The sequence below is a fragment of the Pelophylax lessonae genome (assembly GCF_965119305.1).
Source record: "Pelophylax lessonae genome assembly, chromosome: 1".
NCBI lineage: Eukaryota > Metazoa > Chordata > Amphibia > Anura > Ranidae > Pelophylax > Pelophylax lessonae.
In genome coordinates, this window is record NC_138768.1 from 434,114,873 (window position 1) to 434,130,475 (window position 15,603).

The window sequence follows — 15,603 nt, forward strand, 5'->3', positions numbered from 1 at the left end:
GTTTTTCAGATGCTGATGCAAAGGGTTGGCCAACCAGAAGTGGACCTGTTTGCCACCTGGAAGAACAAGAAATTTGAAAAATTATTCTCCCTATCACAGCAGAAAGGCATGCTGAGCATGGATGATCTGGTACACCCATGGCAGTTCAAACTAGCATATGCATTCCCCCCTCTAAATTTGATTCCCAGAGTCCTACAGAAACTCAGTGGGTTCCCAGGCCTACGTCTCATCTTGATTGCGCCTTGGTGGCCCAAGAGGACATGGTTTGCGACCCTGATGACCCTATCAGTAGCAGCTCCTTGGAAACCCCCCGAGCTTACAGATCAGTTACTGCAGGGACCAATTGTTCATCCCAGGCCACAATTTTTCCAGTTGACAGCCTGGTCACTGAAAACAAAATTCTAAAAAACAAAGTTTGTTCAGATAAAGACATAGACACACTCCTCCTAAGTAGGAAACCTGTAACAAGGAAAATGTATTCAAAAGTTTGGAACATTTTCTGTACTTGGCAGAGTCAGAAGAAGGATTCCTCTGCCTCTATCCCTATGGTCCTGGAGTTTTTACAGGATGGGGTAGATAAGGGTGTGGCAGTTAACACCCTTAGGGTACAGGTAGCAGCACTTTCAGTGTTTCTAGATAAAAGTCTTGCTAAGGAACCTTTAATAAAAACATTTTTGTTAGCAAGGGATAGAGCTACCCCTATAAAAAGGGATAGAGTCCCTCTGTGGGATTTAAATAGGGTACTAGAGGTGTTATCTAGTGAACCCTTTGATCCTTTAGATAAGGTCCCCCTTAAAATTTTGTCTTTGAAGCTTGCCTTCCTTTTGGGGGTTACGACAGCCAGGAGGGTTGGGGATTTACAGAGCCTGTTCATTAAAGAACCCTTTTTGTTGGTTTTTCCAGACAGGGTTATTCTTAGACCAGATCCATTATATCTGCCCAAGGTAGCATCTTCCTTTCACAGGAAGCAAGAGATGGTGTTGCCCTCATTTTGTGAGAACCCCAAGAATGCAAAGGAGCAGAAATTTCACCGTTTAGATGTGAGGAAATGTCTCCTCACCTATTTGGAGAGAACCAAAGAGTTTAGGTCTAGTCACTTGTTGGTTCTTCACTCTGGACCAAGAAAGGGACTGCAGGCTTCAAAGTTGTCAGTCTCCAGGTGGATCAAACAAGCCATTACTATGTCTTATGAGATTTCAGGTATTCCTGCTCCAGCAAAGCTGAAGGCGCATTCTGCAAGGGCCCTGGCAACATCCTGGGCTGAAAAAGCTGGAGCCTCCAGGGAACAGATCCGCCATGCAGCCACCTGGTCCAGTCAGGATACCTTCCTGAAACACTATCGTGTGGAAGTACTGTCTCAACAGGACCTTGCCTTTGGCCGAAAGGTTTTACAGGCAGTAGTCCCGCCCTAAGGTAGGCTTGGATGGATTCCTTTATTATCCTCTCACTTGTAGGCCATCCTGGAAAGATGAAGGAGAAAACCTACCATTAGTGTACTGGTAACGTTTTTTTCTCTGAATCCTTCCAGGACGGCCAGGCCTACTTCCCACCCTGGAAAAAAGGGGTGAGTTAAAAAAAAAAGTGTGCGACAGTTATTAAATAACTGTATCCCTTGGGTTTCCGTTGGAAAGTTACTTTTCGATTACTGAAGCACAAGGTGTGGGTGGGGACCTTTTTATAAGCTGCAAATTGGTTGTGTTTCCAGTAGAGTGGAGCCCCAATCTCTCACTTGTAGGCCGTCGTGGAAGGATTCAGAGAAAAACCGTTACCAGTACACTAACGGTAGGTTTTCTTCATATTACCAGGAATTGTAGGAAAAAATGACAACTTCAAAAAACTCATCATGCTTCTTACTAAATACTCTGGACTGTCAACTTTCCAAAAAAGGGTCATTTGGGGGATATTTGTACTGTCCTGACATTTCAGGGCCTCAAGATATGAGATAGACTGCTGGTACATCAGGTGTGATTCGGTGTGATCAATTTTCAATGATTGGCACCATAGCTGGCAGACTCTATAACTTTCCCACAGACTAAAAAATATCCACTAATTCGGGTTATTTTTACCAAAGAAATGTAGCAGTATAAATTTTGGCCCAAATTAAAAAAAAAAATTACTTATTTGCAAAATTTTATAATAGAAACTAAAACAAAAAATGTTTTTTTTTTTTTCAAAATTTTCGCTCTTTTTTCACTTATATCACAAAAAATAAAAAACCCAGTGGTGATTAAATACTACCAAAAGAAAGCTCTATTTGGGGGGGGGGGAAAATTACAAAAAATTTGATTGGGTACAGTGTTGCATGAGTAATTATCATTCAAATTGTGAGAGCGCTGAAAGCTGAAAATTGGTCTGGGCAGGAAGGGGTTGAAAGTGCCCTGTATGGAAGTGGTAAAAAAAAAAAAAAATAGAAACTAAAATCCACTTACAAATGTAGCAATTTTTATAAAAAAGTGCAAAATTTGAGTCCTCGGTATATTAATCCAACAAGGACTCGGAAGATAGCTACAGGTGACGTCAGTAGTGTGACTCTTCCTCCTGTACATGGCGTTACATCCTGGGTGGAGTCAACTGAGTCCAAAGGACTCACTGATCACAGGGTAAGCAGTAGGGGGCACGTGGGCAGTGCGATTAAGGGAGGACATCAATAGACGCCCTCCCAGGCAAAGTAAGCCCACGCTGTAGCTGTCATTTGGCTATAGTATGGGTGGGAAGGGGTTAAATGCAGTGGAATAGATCTACTTTGCATGAATTGTACCAAATATAAAATAGTAATTTATTGTTCCGTAAAAACAACTCAACAGGTGAAGTGCTGTTCCGGTAAACAGATCAAGCAGGTTTAAAAGATTGAAGTAATGATCTTGTATTGAAACAATCTATCGCCATGAAACAATGTATCAATAGCTTTTGCAGGAGGATGAGAGTGTTCCCGTAAGACACTACAACTCACAGCTTGCATGAAAGCCTCCGCTGTGCCAGATGGAATGGATGGTTGCCTCGGACCCTGGCGCTCTTGGGGGCGGGCGATGAGCCCAATGGATAATGGCTGCGTTCCGGGACCTGGATGAGACTGTGTAGAGCTGATCTCCACCGATGGAAGGGAGTCACCCGGAGCAGGCGGAAGGAGCTCCACTGCAGAGACTGCATGCGGACAAACAGGAGTAGAATGCCGGGCAGGCTAGGGCCAACCGCTTAGCAGCAGGGCAGGGCTATCATGTATGAGGAATGAAACTGGATAAGATGCTGGAGCTCTCTCAAGGTGGACTAGATGTTTTGGGGGTTAATCCTGTTGTTTTTGCTGTTTTCTCATTTGATCTTGTGCGTTTGGGAGCAGCGGGCGGGTTTTAACCCTTCACATTCTCATGATATTTTTGACACATTTATGCGTCTAGCTTTTTTGCTATGTATTGTACAGTGCATATCCAATCCATTACCATTACCAGTATTTAACTCATTGGATCTTCGGAAATGGCATTGCATATGTATAGTATACTCATTTTAATGCTCCTTATTTCCCCAACCCTATTCTGGTGGCAGTGGATAGTATGCACAAGTAAAGGCATAACACACTTGTAATAACTATGCTCAATTTAATTGTAATGCATGTGGGTCTTAAGGTAAACAAAAAGATAGTATCTTTGATCACTCAACTTCCCAATGTGTAATAGTATTTACTATTTTATACAATGCAAAAAATTGTCGCCATGATTTCCAGTAGAAGAATTTAGTGGTATACCATGAATAGCATCAAGGTGTTTGGGGTCCAGGACATGTTGATACTCTTGTAGTTCAACAATTTTTATTAATTATAATGAGGATAACTTACCTATAATTTCATGTTACATATTTTGTTGGGCCTATAATGGAATTTTGAGAAAACTTATTTTTATCTGATAAAATCACAAATATTTGAACAGTCTATGAACAAGTAATACTCAACTAATTTTCGGATATTTGATATTGCAAAAAACTCAAATTGAAACGAAAAAATTGATTCATTCTAACATAATAAATTTAACTAAACCAAATTTTTAACTTAACAAATCCATATGAAACAAACAAAACTCATTTTCTTTTTTGTTTTGCACATGTCTAATGCCAGATAGAATATATATTTTTTCTCCTGTATGCAGTTACTTAAAACTAATTAATGAGTGTACAGCATAGACTTTTCCTCCTGTTGTTATTTCATTAGCTTGATTTGATTTGTTTCAGGTATAATATGACATTTATTGAAAGGGAGTGCAGCCCTTCTCTGCAGCTATTTGGAAATACTGGCAACTGTGCTGTGATCACTGTAGATGAGTCCACTGTCATCATATTGCAGGTATACTGTTTATTGTTAGAGCAGAGATCATATTTTATTATTAGCCCTGTTCTGATTTATAGCAACCTACAAGGGTTCTTCAAAAAGTTTCCGCACTTTTTTTTAAACTCGTTTTATTAGGAATTTCAAAAACAACTGACATCAGTTTTCTACTTAGTCACCTTTCTTTGCTATGCATTTTTCCCAACATCACACCAACTTTTTAATGCCATCAGCAAACCTCTTCCTGCTCTCACCATTTTCATCACAAACATAAAAGTGTGGAAACTTTTTGAAGACCCTTTGTAAAGGCCAGTCCACATAAAACTGCTTTTTGCAGTTTTTGTTAGTAGCTGATGGGCTGAATCTCATACAGGCTTCTTATAATTCCCCTAATTCTCTACATTAAGATATTTGTACTTAAGTTCCCAGATCCATACATCTGCTGCTATTTCTAAAATGGGGGTCTCCAGTTTCTTGGTGTTTTATATTTTACTTCATGTCATGGAAAATGTAGAAGGAGCAGAAAGATTCTGTTACAGAAGGAAGAGTCTATCTACCAGCCTAACTCCAGGTTCCAACCTACCCCTACAAACTGCCTCATCCTCTTGTGGCCCTTAATAGCTTTTTTTGCTTTTTATTTTTTAACAATTGCCCTTTCTGATGTTGCAAAGCCAGTCATGTGAAGCCGTAGGGCCCTATTGCTGTTCACCTTATTCAATAAGCTCTGAGGTAAAGACCCTTGCAAACCACAGCTTCCCTTGCAAAGTGAACAGCCGATTTGCCTTTAGTAAATCAACCCCTTGTGTAAAAAAAAAAAGGTACTGCAGAGGACAGCTCCAGAGTAAATAGTCCCACTGCCTGTGGGATTATTTCAACAACAAAAGCAAATTAGCCTGGAAGTAGAGTTTAAGAAATATGACATGCTAGCAATATGGAAGGTGTCATTGCTGACTTGTTATTGTAAGGGAAAGCTCCTGGGCTGTCATCCTTCTCCTGACCTGAAACAAGTATGTGCCTACCAGATACATTGACAACTCTCTTTTCTATGAGCCCAAAGTGTGATGTCTGAATACTGTTGCATGTAACAGACCTGTTTAATGTCTGAATTTTGTGCCCAAGTTATTGGATGGTATTTTTAATGCAGTCTCAGCTGGCCACTGAAAGGTGTGGAAATTGAACATAATACCAGCATATATATTTAAATGTTCTTCAGTATATGTGTACAGGAAAATTAAATTTCAAACTGTAAGGATTGCTAGAAAATGTGCATCTGGCTGAATGATGACACATTTCTACTCTCCATGCAATGCTGAAATTACTGTTTTTTCCATCCATATTACAAAATGCCTTATAACTAGTGATGAGCCGAACAAACCCCCTGTTCGGTTCACACTAGAACACTGCGAACAGAGGAAAAGTTTGTTCCAACAAACAAACTCCATTGAAGTGGGACTCGAACGTCAAAAATCAAACGGCCTCATTTTGAAGGCTTAAATGCAAGCTAATGCCCAAAAAAGTATATGGGGGTCCGGGTACTGATCTAGGGAACATGTAGCAATGCAGATTTTTTGTTTTTAAAAACGATGGTTTTCAAAGGAGCAGTGATTTACTGATTTTAATGAGGCTTAAAGTGAAACTATAAAAATGAAAAATTCCTTCAAATATCGTGCCTGGGGGGTCCCCTTAATGTGCCTGTAAAGTAGCGCATCTGTACGATGTATGTAGCCTGCTGCAGCAATACTGACATTTCTTTTTTTTCCAAATACATTTTTATTGGTTTTAAACAGCAGATACAAGAAATGCATTCAACGTGTCAAGACATAACGTAAAGAAGAATTTACATAAACAACAAGCAATGCAGGTTATATCAAATCACAGGATATAAGCAAAAACAGTCAATAATCATTTATCATTCCAAGTGATCCATGGTTCCCAGTGTTTGGTATGTGCTATAAGAGAGTGGGAACGTAATGCAAGTGACTTCTCATATTCAAATGTGAGTGTCACTGAGGCTAAGACCTCTGATAGGTTTGGAGCTTCCGTATTTTTCCATCTCCTAGTGATGGTGGCTCTAGCAGCCAGAAGTATGTGTGAGACAACCCACCTGGCCTTACTAGGAATCAGATCGATATCTAGAGTAAGGAGAGCCAAAGCGGGATTCGGTTTAATGTGTGATTGTGTCACTGACGAGATAAGGCCAAAGACCTGGTTCCAAAAGCTTGTAAGGTTTTTACATGTCCTCAATATGTGGTATAAATTGCCTATCCGGCCACACTCCCGCCAGCAGAGTGGGGAGTATGTCGGGTAGAATCGGGACAACCTATACGGTGTAAGGTACCAGCGGGAAAGGATTTTCTGTGATAGTTCCCAGTGGTTGGTGCATTTCGACACCCCGTATGAGTGTCGGAAGGCATGAGTCCACTGTTGTGTTGAGAAAGTTCGTTGGAGATCGCCTTCCCATTTAATCATGGGATTTGATTTGTGGAAAGTGGTCTTGGCATGGAACATGTTATAGAAAAAGGTGATACCTTTTTTCGACCCAGTAGGGTTGGTGAAGAATTGGTGTACTAGATACGGAATAGTGATGGGCGGTGGTGGGTGTTTGGTCAAGAACGAGGAGATACGTGTGTAAGTGTATAGTTTCGAACGCGGGATTTGATATTGCTGAGTGAGGGAGGTAAATGGTTTCAGTTGGTTGTCACTAAAGAGGTCTTCAATCCAACGAATGTCATTGTCCCTCCATTTTAAAGTGGAGAGACATGGGATCAAAATGTCAAGGAGTCGGATAGGTAGTCGTTGTTTACAATGGGCGTCTCCTACATTTGTATGTTTATGCAGTTCCCTCCAGGCTGCGATGGACGTTCTAGTCGTAATTAACATGTCTGACATGTTGCAGGGTTTCCAATTGTCTGCTAGCAGTAGATGGTGCAGGTGGTCCACTTTGCTGTATGCGGCTTCTATTTGGGACCAGTGTATGCCAGGGTTCTCCGGGATCCACTTATGTAGATGGGTAAGCTGAGATGCTAGGAAGTAGTCATATAACTGCACCATACCTGTCCCTCCTACCTTTTTGTGTTTAATAAGGTGAGTCCATGAGCACTGGGGATGTTTTCCTTGCCAAATATAGTGTTTGAATACGCGGTTTAGAGAGTTAAGCAGTGTCATCGGGAGAGGGACCAGTAGAGTGCGGAAGACGTACAAAATTTTGGGGAGGGCCATCATCTTAAAAACCGATAATCTGCCCAGCCAGGATAGTTCCTGATAGGATTTTGTAGTTAGATCGGATTGTATGTCTACTATTAGTGTTTTGTAGTTGACGTCTGCCAATGAGGAAATCAATGGTGTCAACTTTAGGCCCAAATACGAAATTTCATGTTCAGTCCATATGTATGGAAATTGTGATTCTAGGTGTTGTCTGGCGTGTTTTTGCACTCCCAGGTTAAGGATAAGCGACTTGGGGAAGTTCACCTTATAATATGATATGGATGAGAATGACGTTAGCAGTTGGTGTAAGAAGGGCATGGACACTATGGGATTGGTGATGGACAAGATTACATCTGCAAATAAAGTCATCTTATGTGAGATGCCTTTAATGCGAAATCCAGAAATATGGGGATGCGATCTTATGCGTTCAGCTAGCGGCTCCATCATCAAGTTGAATATACTGGGGGAGATCGGACAGCCTTGGCGAGTGCCATTAGTGATGGAGAAAGGTTTGGAGAGCATACCCGAGATATATACCTGGGCGGAGGGAGTAGAGTATAAAGCCATAATGGCAGATAGAATCAGTCCCCGGAATCCAAACTTCTCCAACACTAATAGCATGTACTTCCAATAAACCCTATTGAACGCTTTTTCTGCGTTGATAGATAAGAGAAGAGAAGGGGTCTTCGTCAATTCAGCGTAATGGATTAAGTTTATAACTCGACGTGTGGCATCCGCCGCCTGTCTATTGGTCATGAAGCCCATCTGGTCAGGGCTTATTAAGGTGGGAAGGATGGTGGAGAGGCGATTAGCAATGATTTTGGCATATATTTTAATGTCTGAATTCAACAGGGATATTGGACGAAAATTTGCTGGGGTGTCCGGGGATTTTATGTGTGCTTTAAGCATCTCAGGAGGAATGGAGCCTGAGTGTGAGATGTTCCGGTATAGTCGAAGTAGAAATGGGGACAGTATGTCTTGGAATTGTCGTTAGGAAGTTTGTCTATAGTGTGGGTTATTTCTTCGGGTGAAATGGGGGAGTTCAGAGTCAGGAGTTGTTCGTCAGTCAGGGTAGGGAGACAAATTTCATTGAGGAACATCGTTATATTCAATTCAGACGGGGTAGGGCAAGAAGGGTCCTCTTTCAAGTTGTATAGCGCCCCATAGTAGTCTGAAAATGCGTCTGCTATGTCCTGAGGTTTTAGCAGTTTTTGTTTGGTGAAGGGGTGGAAAATGTGAGGGAGTTTACTCTTAACTTTACGGACCTTCAGGCGGTTAGCAAGGAATTTTCCCGCCTTGTTGTGTTGTGAATAAAACACTAGTTTGAGGGAACGCATAGCTTTATCATGATCCCGGATCAGGAGTAAGCGTAGGTCATGTCTAAGTGGAGTGAGAGCTGTCGAGTTTGCGGCAGTAGGAGAGGCCTTATTGGTGGCCTCCAACTTGTGGATGTCCGCCAATAAGGAGTCTATGGCCGTTTTATGGGATTTCCTATCTCTGGACTTAAGCTGAATCAGTATGCCCCTCATAAAGGCCTTGTGGGTATTCCACAGTACTTAGGGAGAAATACTTGGGTTGTCATTGATGTGGAAGAAGGACCGTAGGTGGTTTTGAAGTGCGGTAGAGTGTTGTTGGAGTTGGATCATTGCGTGTGTTGCTCCACGTGTCTCCGCGTGCTGGGCCTAAAATTAAACACGTTCTGACTTCTTAGGCTGCCTCCTTTGCCTTGGACAGTCTCGGACAGTCACAGTGCACTGTGGTGTGCATCCGCAATTCTGCATCGCCACGGACGGGCAGCAAGCAGCCATCCAGCCACCCACAGCAGTCTGGTGCCAGCCAGGCACCCAACCACCCACAGCAGCCCTGTGCCAGCCACCCACAGGCCCTGGCCTCAGCCACCCACAGCCCCTGTGCCAGCCAGCCACCCACCCACCACAGGGTGCCAGCCAGCCAGCCACAGCAGGGTGACAGCCAGCCACCCACCACACAACAGGGTGCCAATAGCCATCCACCCACCCACCCTACAATAGGGTTCCAGCAAGCCAGCCACCCACAACAGGGTGCCAGCCACCCACCCCACAACAGGGTGCCAGCAGCCAGCCAGCTACCCACCTACCCCATAACAGGGTGCCAGCAAGCAAATCATCCACAACAGGGTGACAGCCAGCCACCCATCCCACAACAGGGTGCCAGCCAGGCTGCCACCCCACAACAGGGTTCCAGCAAGCCAGCCACCCACAACAGGGTGCCAGCCACCCTCCCCATAACAGGGTGCCAGCAGCCAGCCACCCACCCCACAACAGGGTGCCAGCAAGCCAGTCACCCACAACAGGGTTCCGGCAGCCAGGCACCCACCCACCCCACAACAGGGTGCCAGCAAGCAAACCATCCACAACAGGGTGACAGCCAGCCACCCATCCTACAACAGGGTGCCAGCCAGGCAGCCACCCCACAACAGGTATTCGGCAAGTCAGCCACCCACAACAGGGTGCCAGCAGCCAGCCACCCAGCCACCCCACAACAGGGTGCCAGCAACCAGCCACCCACAACAGGGTGCCAGCAAGCCAGCCACCCACAACAGGGTGACACAAAGCCAGCCACCCACAACAGGGTGACACAAAGCCAGCCACCCACAACAGGGTGACAGCCAGCCAGCAGCCACAGCAGGGTGACAGCCAGCCACCCACAACGGGGTGCCAGGAGCAAGACACCCCCCCCCCCCAACAGAGTTCCAGCAAGCCAGCCACTCACAACAGGGTGCCACCAAGCCAGCCACCCACAGCAGGGTAACAACAAGCAAGCCACCCACAGCAGGGTGACAGCCAGCCACCCACAACAGGGTGCCAGCAGCCAGCCACCCACCCATCCACCCCACAAAAGTGTCCCAGGAGCCAGCCACCCACCCCACAACTGGGTTCTAGCAAGCCAGCCACCCACAACAGGGTGCCAGCAAGCTAGCCACCCACAACAGCGTAAAAGCCAGCCAGCAGCCATAGCAGGGTGACAGCCAGCCACCCACAACAGGATGACAGCCAGCAGCCAGACACCCACCCACCCCACAACAGGGTTTCAGCAAGCCAGCCACCCACAACAATGTGCCAGCAAGCCAGTCACCCACAACAGGGTGCCAGCAAGCCAGCCACCCACAACAGGGTGCCAGCAAGCTAGCCACCCACAACAGGGTAAAAGCCAGCCAGCAGCCACAGCATACATACAAAGAAACCAAAACAAATACGTTCAGAAATTAAGTTATGTGTAATACAAAGGAATGACACAGGGAAAAAGTATTGAACACGCTAACTGAAATTGATTTAATACTTCGTACAAAATCCTTTGTTGGCAATGAGAGCTTCAAGTCTCCTCCTTTATGGAGAAACTAGTCACATGCTTTGCTTAGGTGTGATTGTGGCCCATTCTTCCAAACAAAAAATCTAGAAGGTTCCGTAGGCCTCTTCTATGAACTTTGATCTTTAGTTCTTTCCATAGATTTTCTGTTGGATTCACGTCAGGTGAGTGGCTGGGCCAAAATGTGAAAGAAAATGAATAGCAGGGTGCTGAGGTCAGTATCAAATAAAAAACACTTTATTAAAATAAGCAGCACGGGTACATAGAAGTTAGCATGAAACAGCATGCATAGGGAACACCTGGGACCAGAGTTGTATAAAGTACTCGAAACCCATACTTGAGTAAAAGTACAAGTGCTCGATCAAAAAGTGGCTTGAGTAGAAGTGGAAGTGCTCGATCAAAAAGTGACTTGAGTAGAAGTACTAAAGTATTCAACATTTTTTGTACTTAAGTATTGCAAGTAGTTTTTTTAAAAATGTTGCTACTCAAGTACTGAAAGTAAAAGTACCAGTAGTTTTGAAAAAAAAATTGCTACTCAAGTACTGAAAGTAAAAGTACAAGTACTGTGTTATGTAGTTATTAAAGAAAGAAGTCAAAAGTTTGAACATCATATTGTTTTTTATTATTTCAAATACAGCTTTTATTTATACATACAGTAGCTTTTATTTTCATATGCGCTGATAATACACATGTTTTGAGCTTCATGAAACCTGCCATCTACTGTTCTGGCAGTGGTAATTTTTATAATTGTAACGAGTAACTATGCAGTACAAAAAAAAAATATCGGAGTAGAAGTATTGAAATCATTGAAAAAATGTAGTGAAGTAAAAGTGGAAGTAGGAGAAAAAAATTCTACTCTAGGAAAGTACAGATACCGCCTTTCGGTACTTAAGTACAGTAGTGAAGTAATTCTACTTAGTTACTATACATCTCTGCCTGGGACCAAGCAGCTGTAATCATTGTGAGGCTGTAGGCATCACCTGGTAAACAGAGACTGAGGATGACTGGAAGTCAGCTAGCTCAAAGTATGGATATTCATAGTGGCGTTCTAGGTTGCACACTAGGATGACAGCTGTCAAAATGCCTGGTGGATGTCGGGAGGGTGTGCATTAGGGATCAACCGATTATCGGAGGGCAGATATTCACTTTTCCCAATATATCAGTATCGGCCCCGGAGCTTGCCGATATTACCGATATTGTGTGCAGCGCACATGTGACGTCATTGCGTGTGTTGCTCAACATGTCTCTGTGTGCTGGGCCTATAATTATACACGTTCTGACTAGAGATGTATAGAACTGTTCGCCGGCGAACTTAGCATGTTCGCGTTCGCCGCTGCCGGCGAACATATGCGATGTTCGGTCCGCCCCCCATAAGACATCATTGAGGCAAACTTTGACCCTGAACTTTACAGTCAGCAGACACATTTCCAGCCAATCAGCATACCTCCCTCCCACACCCTCCCACCTCCTATAAATAAGCAAGGGCAGCATCCATCTTAGATCATTCTGAAGCAGTGTGTGTAGTGAGAGTAGGGAGAGAGCTGCTGCTGCTGCTGCTGTTAAGCTAGGGACAATTAGTCAGTGTTCCTGGTCTTGCAGTGTTCTTGGTCCACTACTGCTGTAATATCAGCACCCCAAAAAGCCCTTCTAAGGGCTGGTATTTGTGTTTTTTTTTTTATATATATATATATATATATATATATATATATATATATATATCTAGTGTCCCCAAAAGCCCTTTTAAGGGCTGGTAATTGAGGATTTTTTTTATTTATATATATATACATATATATATATATATATATATATATATATATAGTGTCCCCAAAAGCCCTTTTAAGGGCTGGTAAGGTAATAGAGTTTTTTCTTTATATATATATCTATATATATCTATTGTACACTGCAGTTGCCTGCCCGCTGTGTGTGAGAGGCCACAGACCTACCACAGACTGTACTGTGTGCACACCACACTCATTTCGGGTGGCACAGGCACAGTACCTTGCATTTTAAAAAATATTTTTTTTTCCTCTGTCATAATTGCAGTGAGTGCTGTGTCAGGTCCACAGAGTGCACTGTACCCACTGCAGTGCACTGCCCACCACTGATATATATACGGTGGCACAGCATCTTGTTGCAATAAATTGAAAAAAAAAAATATTTTTTATTATTGCAGTTGCCTGGGCTGCCAGTTACTGTCAGGTCCACAGAGTGTACTGTGCCCACTGCAGTGCCACTGTGTGCCCACCCACCACTGATATATAAGGTGGCACAGCAGCTTGCAAAGTAAAAAAATATATATATTTTTTTTAATTGCAGTTGCCTGGGTGCCAGTGACTGCTGTCAGGTCCACAGAGAGTGTACTGTGCCACTGCCCACCCACCACTGATATATAAGGTGGCAGAGCAGCTTGCAAAGTAAAATAAAATATATTTCTTTAAAATTGCAGTTGCCTGGGTGCCAGTGACTGCTGTCAGGTCCACAGAGAGTGTACTGTGCCACTGCCCACCCACCACTGATATATAAGGTGGCACAGCAGCTTGCAAAGTAAAATAAAATATATATTTTTTAAAATTGCAGTTGCCTGGGTGCCAGTGACTGCTGTCAGGTCCACAGAGAGTGTACTGTGCCACTGCCCACCCACCACTGATATATAAGGTGGCACAGCAGCTTGCAAAGTAAAAAAAATATATATTTTTTTAAATTGCAGTTGCCTGGGTGCCAGTGACTGCTGTCAGGTCCACAGAGAGTGTACTGTGCCACTGCCCACCCACCACTGATATATAAAGTGGCACAGCAGCTTGCAAAGTAAAAAAAAATATATATATTTTTTAAATTGCAGTTGCCTGGGTGCCAGTGACTGCTGTCAGGTCCACAGAGAGTGTACTGTGCCACTGCCCACCCACCACTGATATATAAAGTGGCACAGCAGCTTGCAAAGTAAAAAAATATATATATATTTTTTAAATTGCAGTTGCCTGGGTGCCAGTGACTGCTGTCAGGTCCACAGAGAGTGTACTGTGCCACTGCCCACCCACCACTGATATATATGCCTGCAAGAGAAAAAGCCAGCCGCAGAGAAGCCGTATTCCTGAAAATATAAGAAAAATGCTGTTTTTTAGGGGTTCTGGACATGCTACAGAGCTGAAACTTGACAGGTACACTTTTTAGACCCCCCAGACACTAAATACAAAAAATGACATGCCTGCCTAAAAAAATGCCCGCTAAATGCCTGCAAGAGAAAAAGCCAGCCGCAGAGAAGCCGTATTCCTGAAAATATAAGAAAAATGCTGTTTTTTAGGGGTTCTGGACATGGTACAGAGCTGAAACTTGACAGGTACACTTTGTAGACCCCCCAGACACTAAATACAAAAAATTACATGCCTGCCTAAAAAAATGCCCGCTAAATGCCTGCAAGAAAAAAAGCCAGCCGCAGAGAAGCCGTATTCCTGAAAATATAAGAAGAAATGCTGTTTTTAAGGGGTTCTGGACATGCTACAGAGCTGAAACTTGACAGGTACACTTTTTAGACCCCCCAGACACTAAATACAAAAAATGACATGCCTGCCTAAAAAAATGCCCGCTAAATGCCTGCAAGAAAAAAAGCCAGCCGCAGAGAAGCCGTATTCCTGAAAATATAAGAAAAATGCTGTTTTTTAGGGGTTCTGGACATGCTACAGAGCTGAAACTTGACAGGTACACTTTTTAGACCCCCCAGACACTAAATACAAAAAATGACATGCCTGCCTAAAAAAATGCCCGCTAAATGCCTGCAATAGAAAAAGCCAGCCGCAGAGAAGCCGTATTCCTGAAAATATAAGAAAAATGCTGTTTTTTAGGGGTTCTGGACATGCTACAGAGCTGAAACTTGACAGGTACACTTTTTAGACCCCCCAGACACTAAATACAAAAAATGACATGCCTGCCTAAAAAAATGCCCGCTAAATGCCTGCAAGAGAAAAAGCCAGCCGCAGAGAAGCCGTATTCCTGAAAATATAAGAAAAATGCTGTTTTTTAGGGGTTCTGGACATGCTACAGAGCTGAAACTTCACAGGTACACTTTTTAGACCCCCCAGATGCTAAATCCAAAGAAATTTTTTATTTTTATTTTTTTTTAATTTTTCCAATAATTGGCTCTCTATCAAAAAATTATAATTTTTAAGAACTTTTTTTTGCGTGATCCCTCTCCGGCATGCCACAGTCCAGGTGTTAGTCCCCTTGAAACAACTTTTCCATCACTATTGTGGCCAGAAAGAGTCCCTGTGTGTTTTAAAATTCACCTGCCTATTGAAGTCTATGGCGGTTCGCCCGGTTCGCCGGTTCGCGAACATTTGCCGATGTTCGCGTTCGCCGTTCGCGAACGGCGAATTTTAGGTTCGCGACATCACTAGTTCTGACTTCTTAGGCTGCATCCTTTGCCTCGGACAGTCTCGGACAGTCACAGTGCACTGTGCTGTGCATCCGCAATACTGCACTGCCACGGACCGGCAGCAAGCAGCCATCCACAGCAGTCCGGTGCCAGCCAGGCAACCACCCACCCACAGCAGCCCTGTGCCAGCCAGCCAGCCACCCACAGGCCCTGGCCTCAGCCACCCACAGCCCCTGTTTCAGCCAGCCACCTACCCACCACAGGGTGCCAGCCACAGCAGGGTGCCAGCCACCAGCCACCGACCCTCAACTGGGTGCCAGCAAGCCAGCCACCCACAACAGGGTGCCAGCCACCCACCCCACAACAGGGTGCCAGCAGC

General features: G+C 44.0%; 1 protein-coding gene across 1 annotated transcript in view; it reads left to right on the top strand.

The window, feature by feature from the left end:
* SHOC1 (shortage in chiasmata 1) overlaps positions 1 to 15,603 on the top strand; it is a gene marked incomplete at its 3' end in the record, with an annotated part of 329,963 nt that overhangs the window by 93,202 nt on the left and 221,158 nt on the right. Inside the window, exon 6 of the mRNA XM_082259212.1 lies at positions 4,216 to 4,327. Coding sequence (XP_082115338.1) covers positions 4,216 to 4,327 — 112 coding nt within the window. The remainder of the gene's footprint in view (positions 1 to 4,215; positions 4,328 to 15,603) is intronic.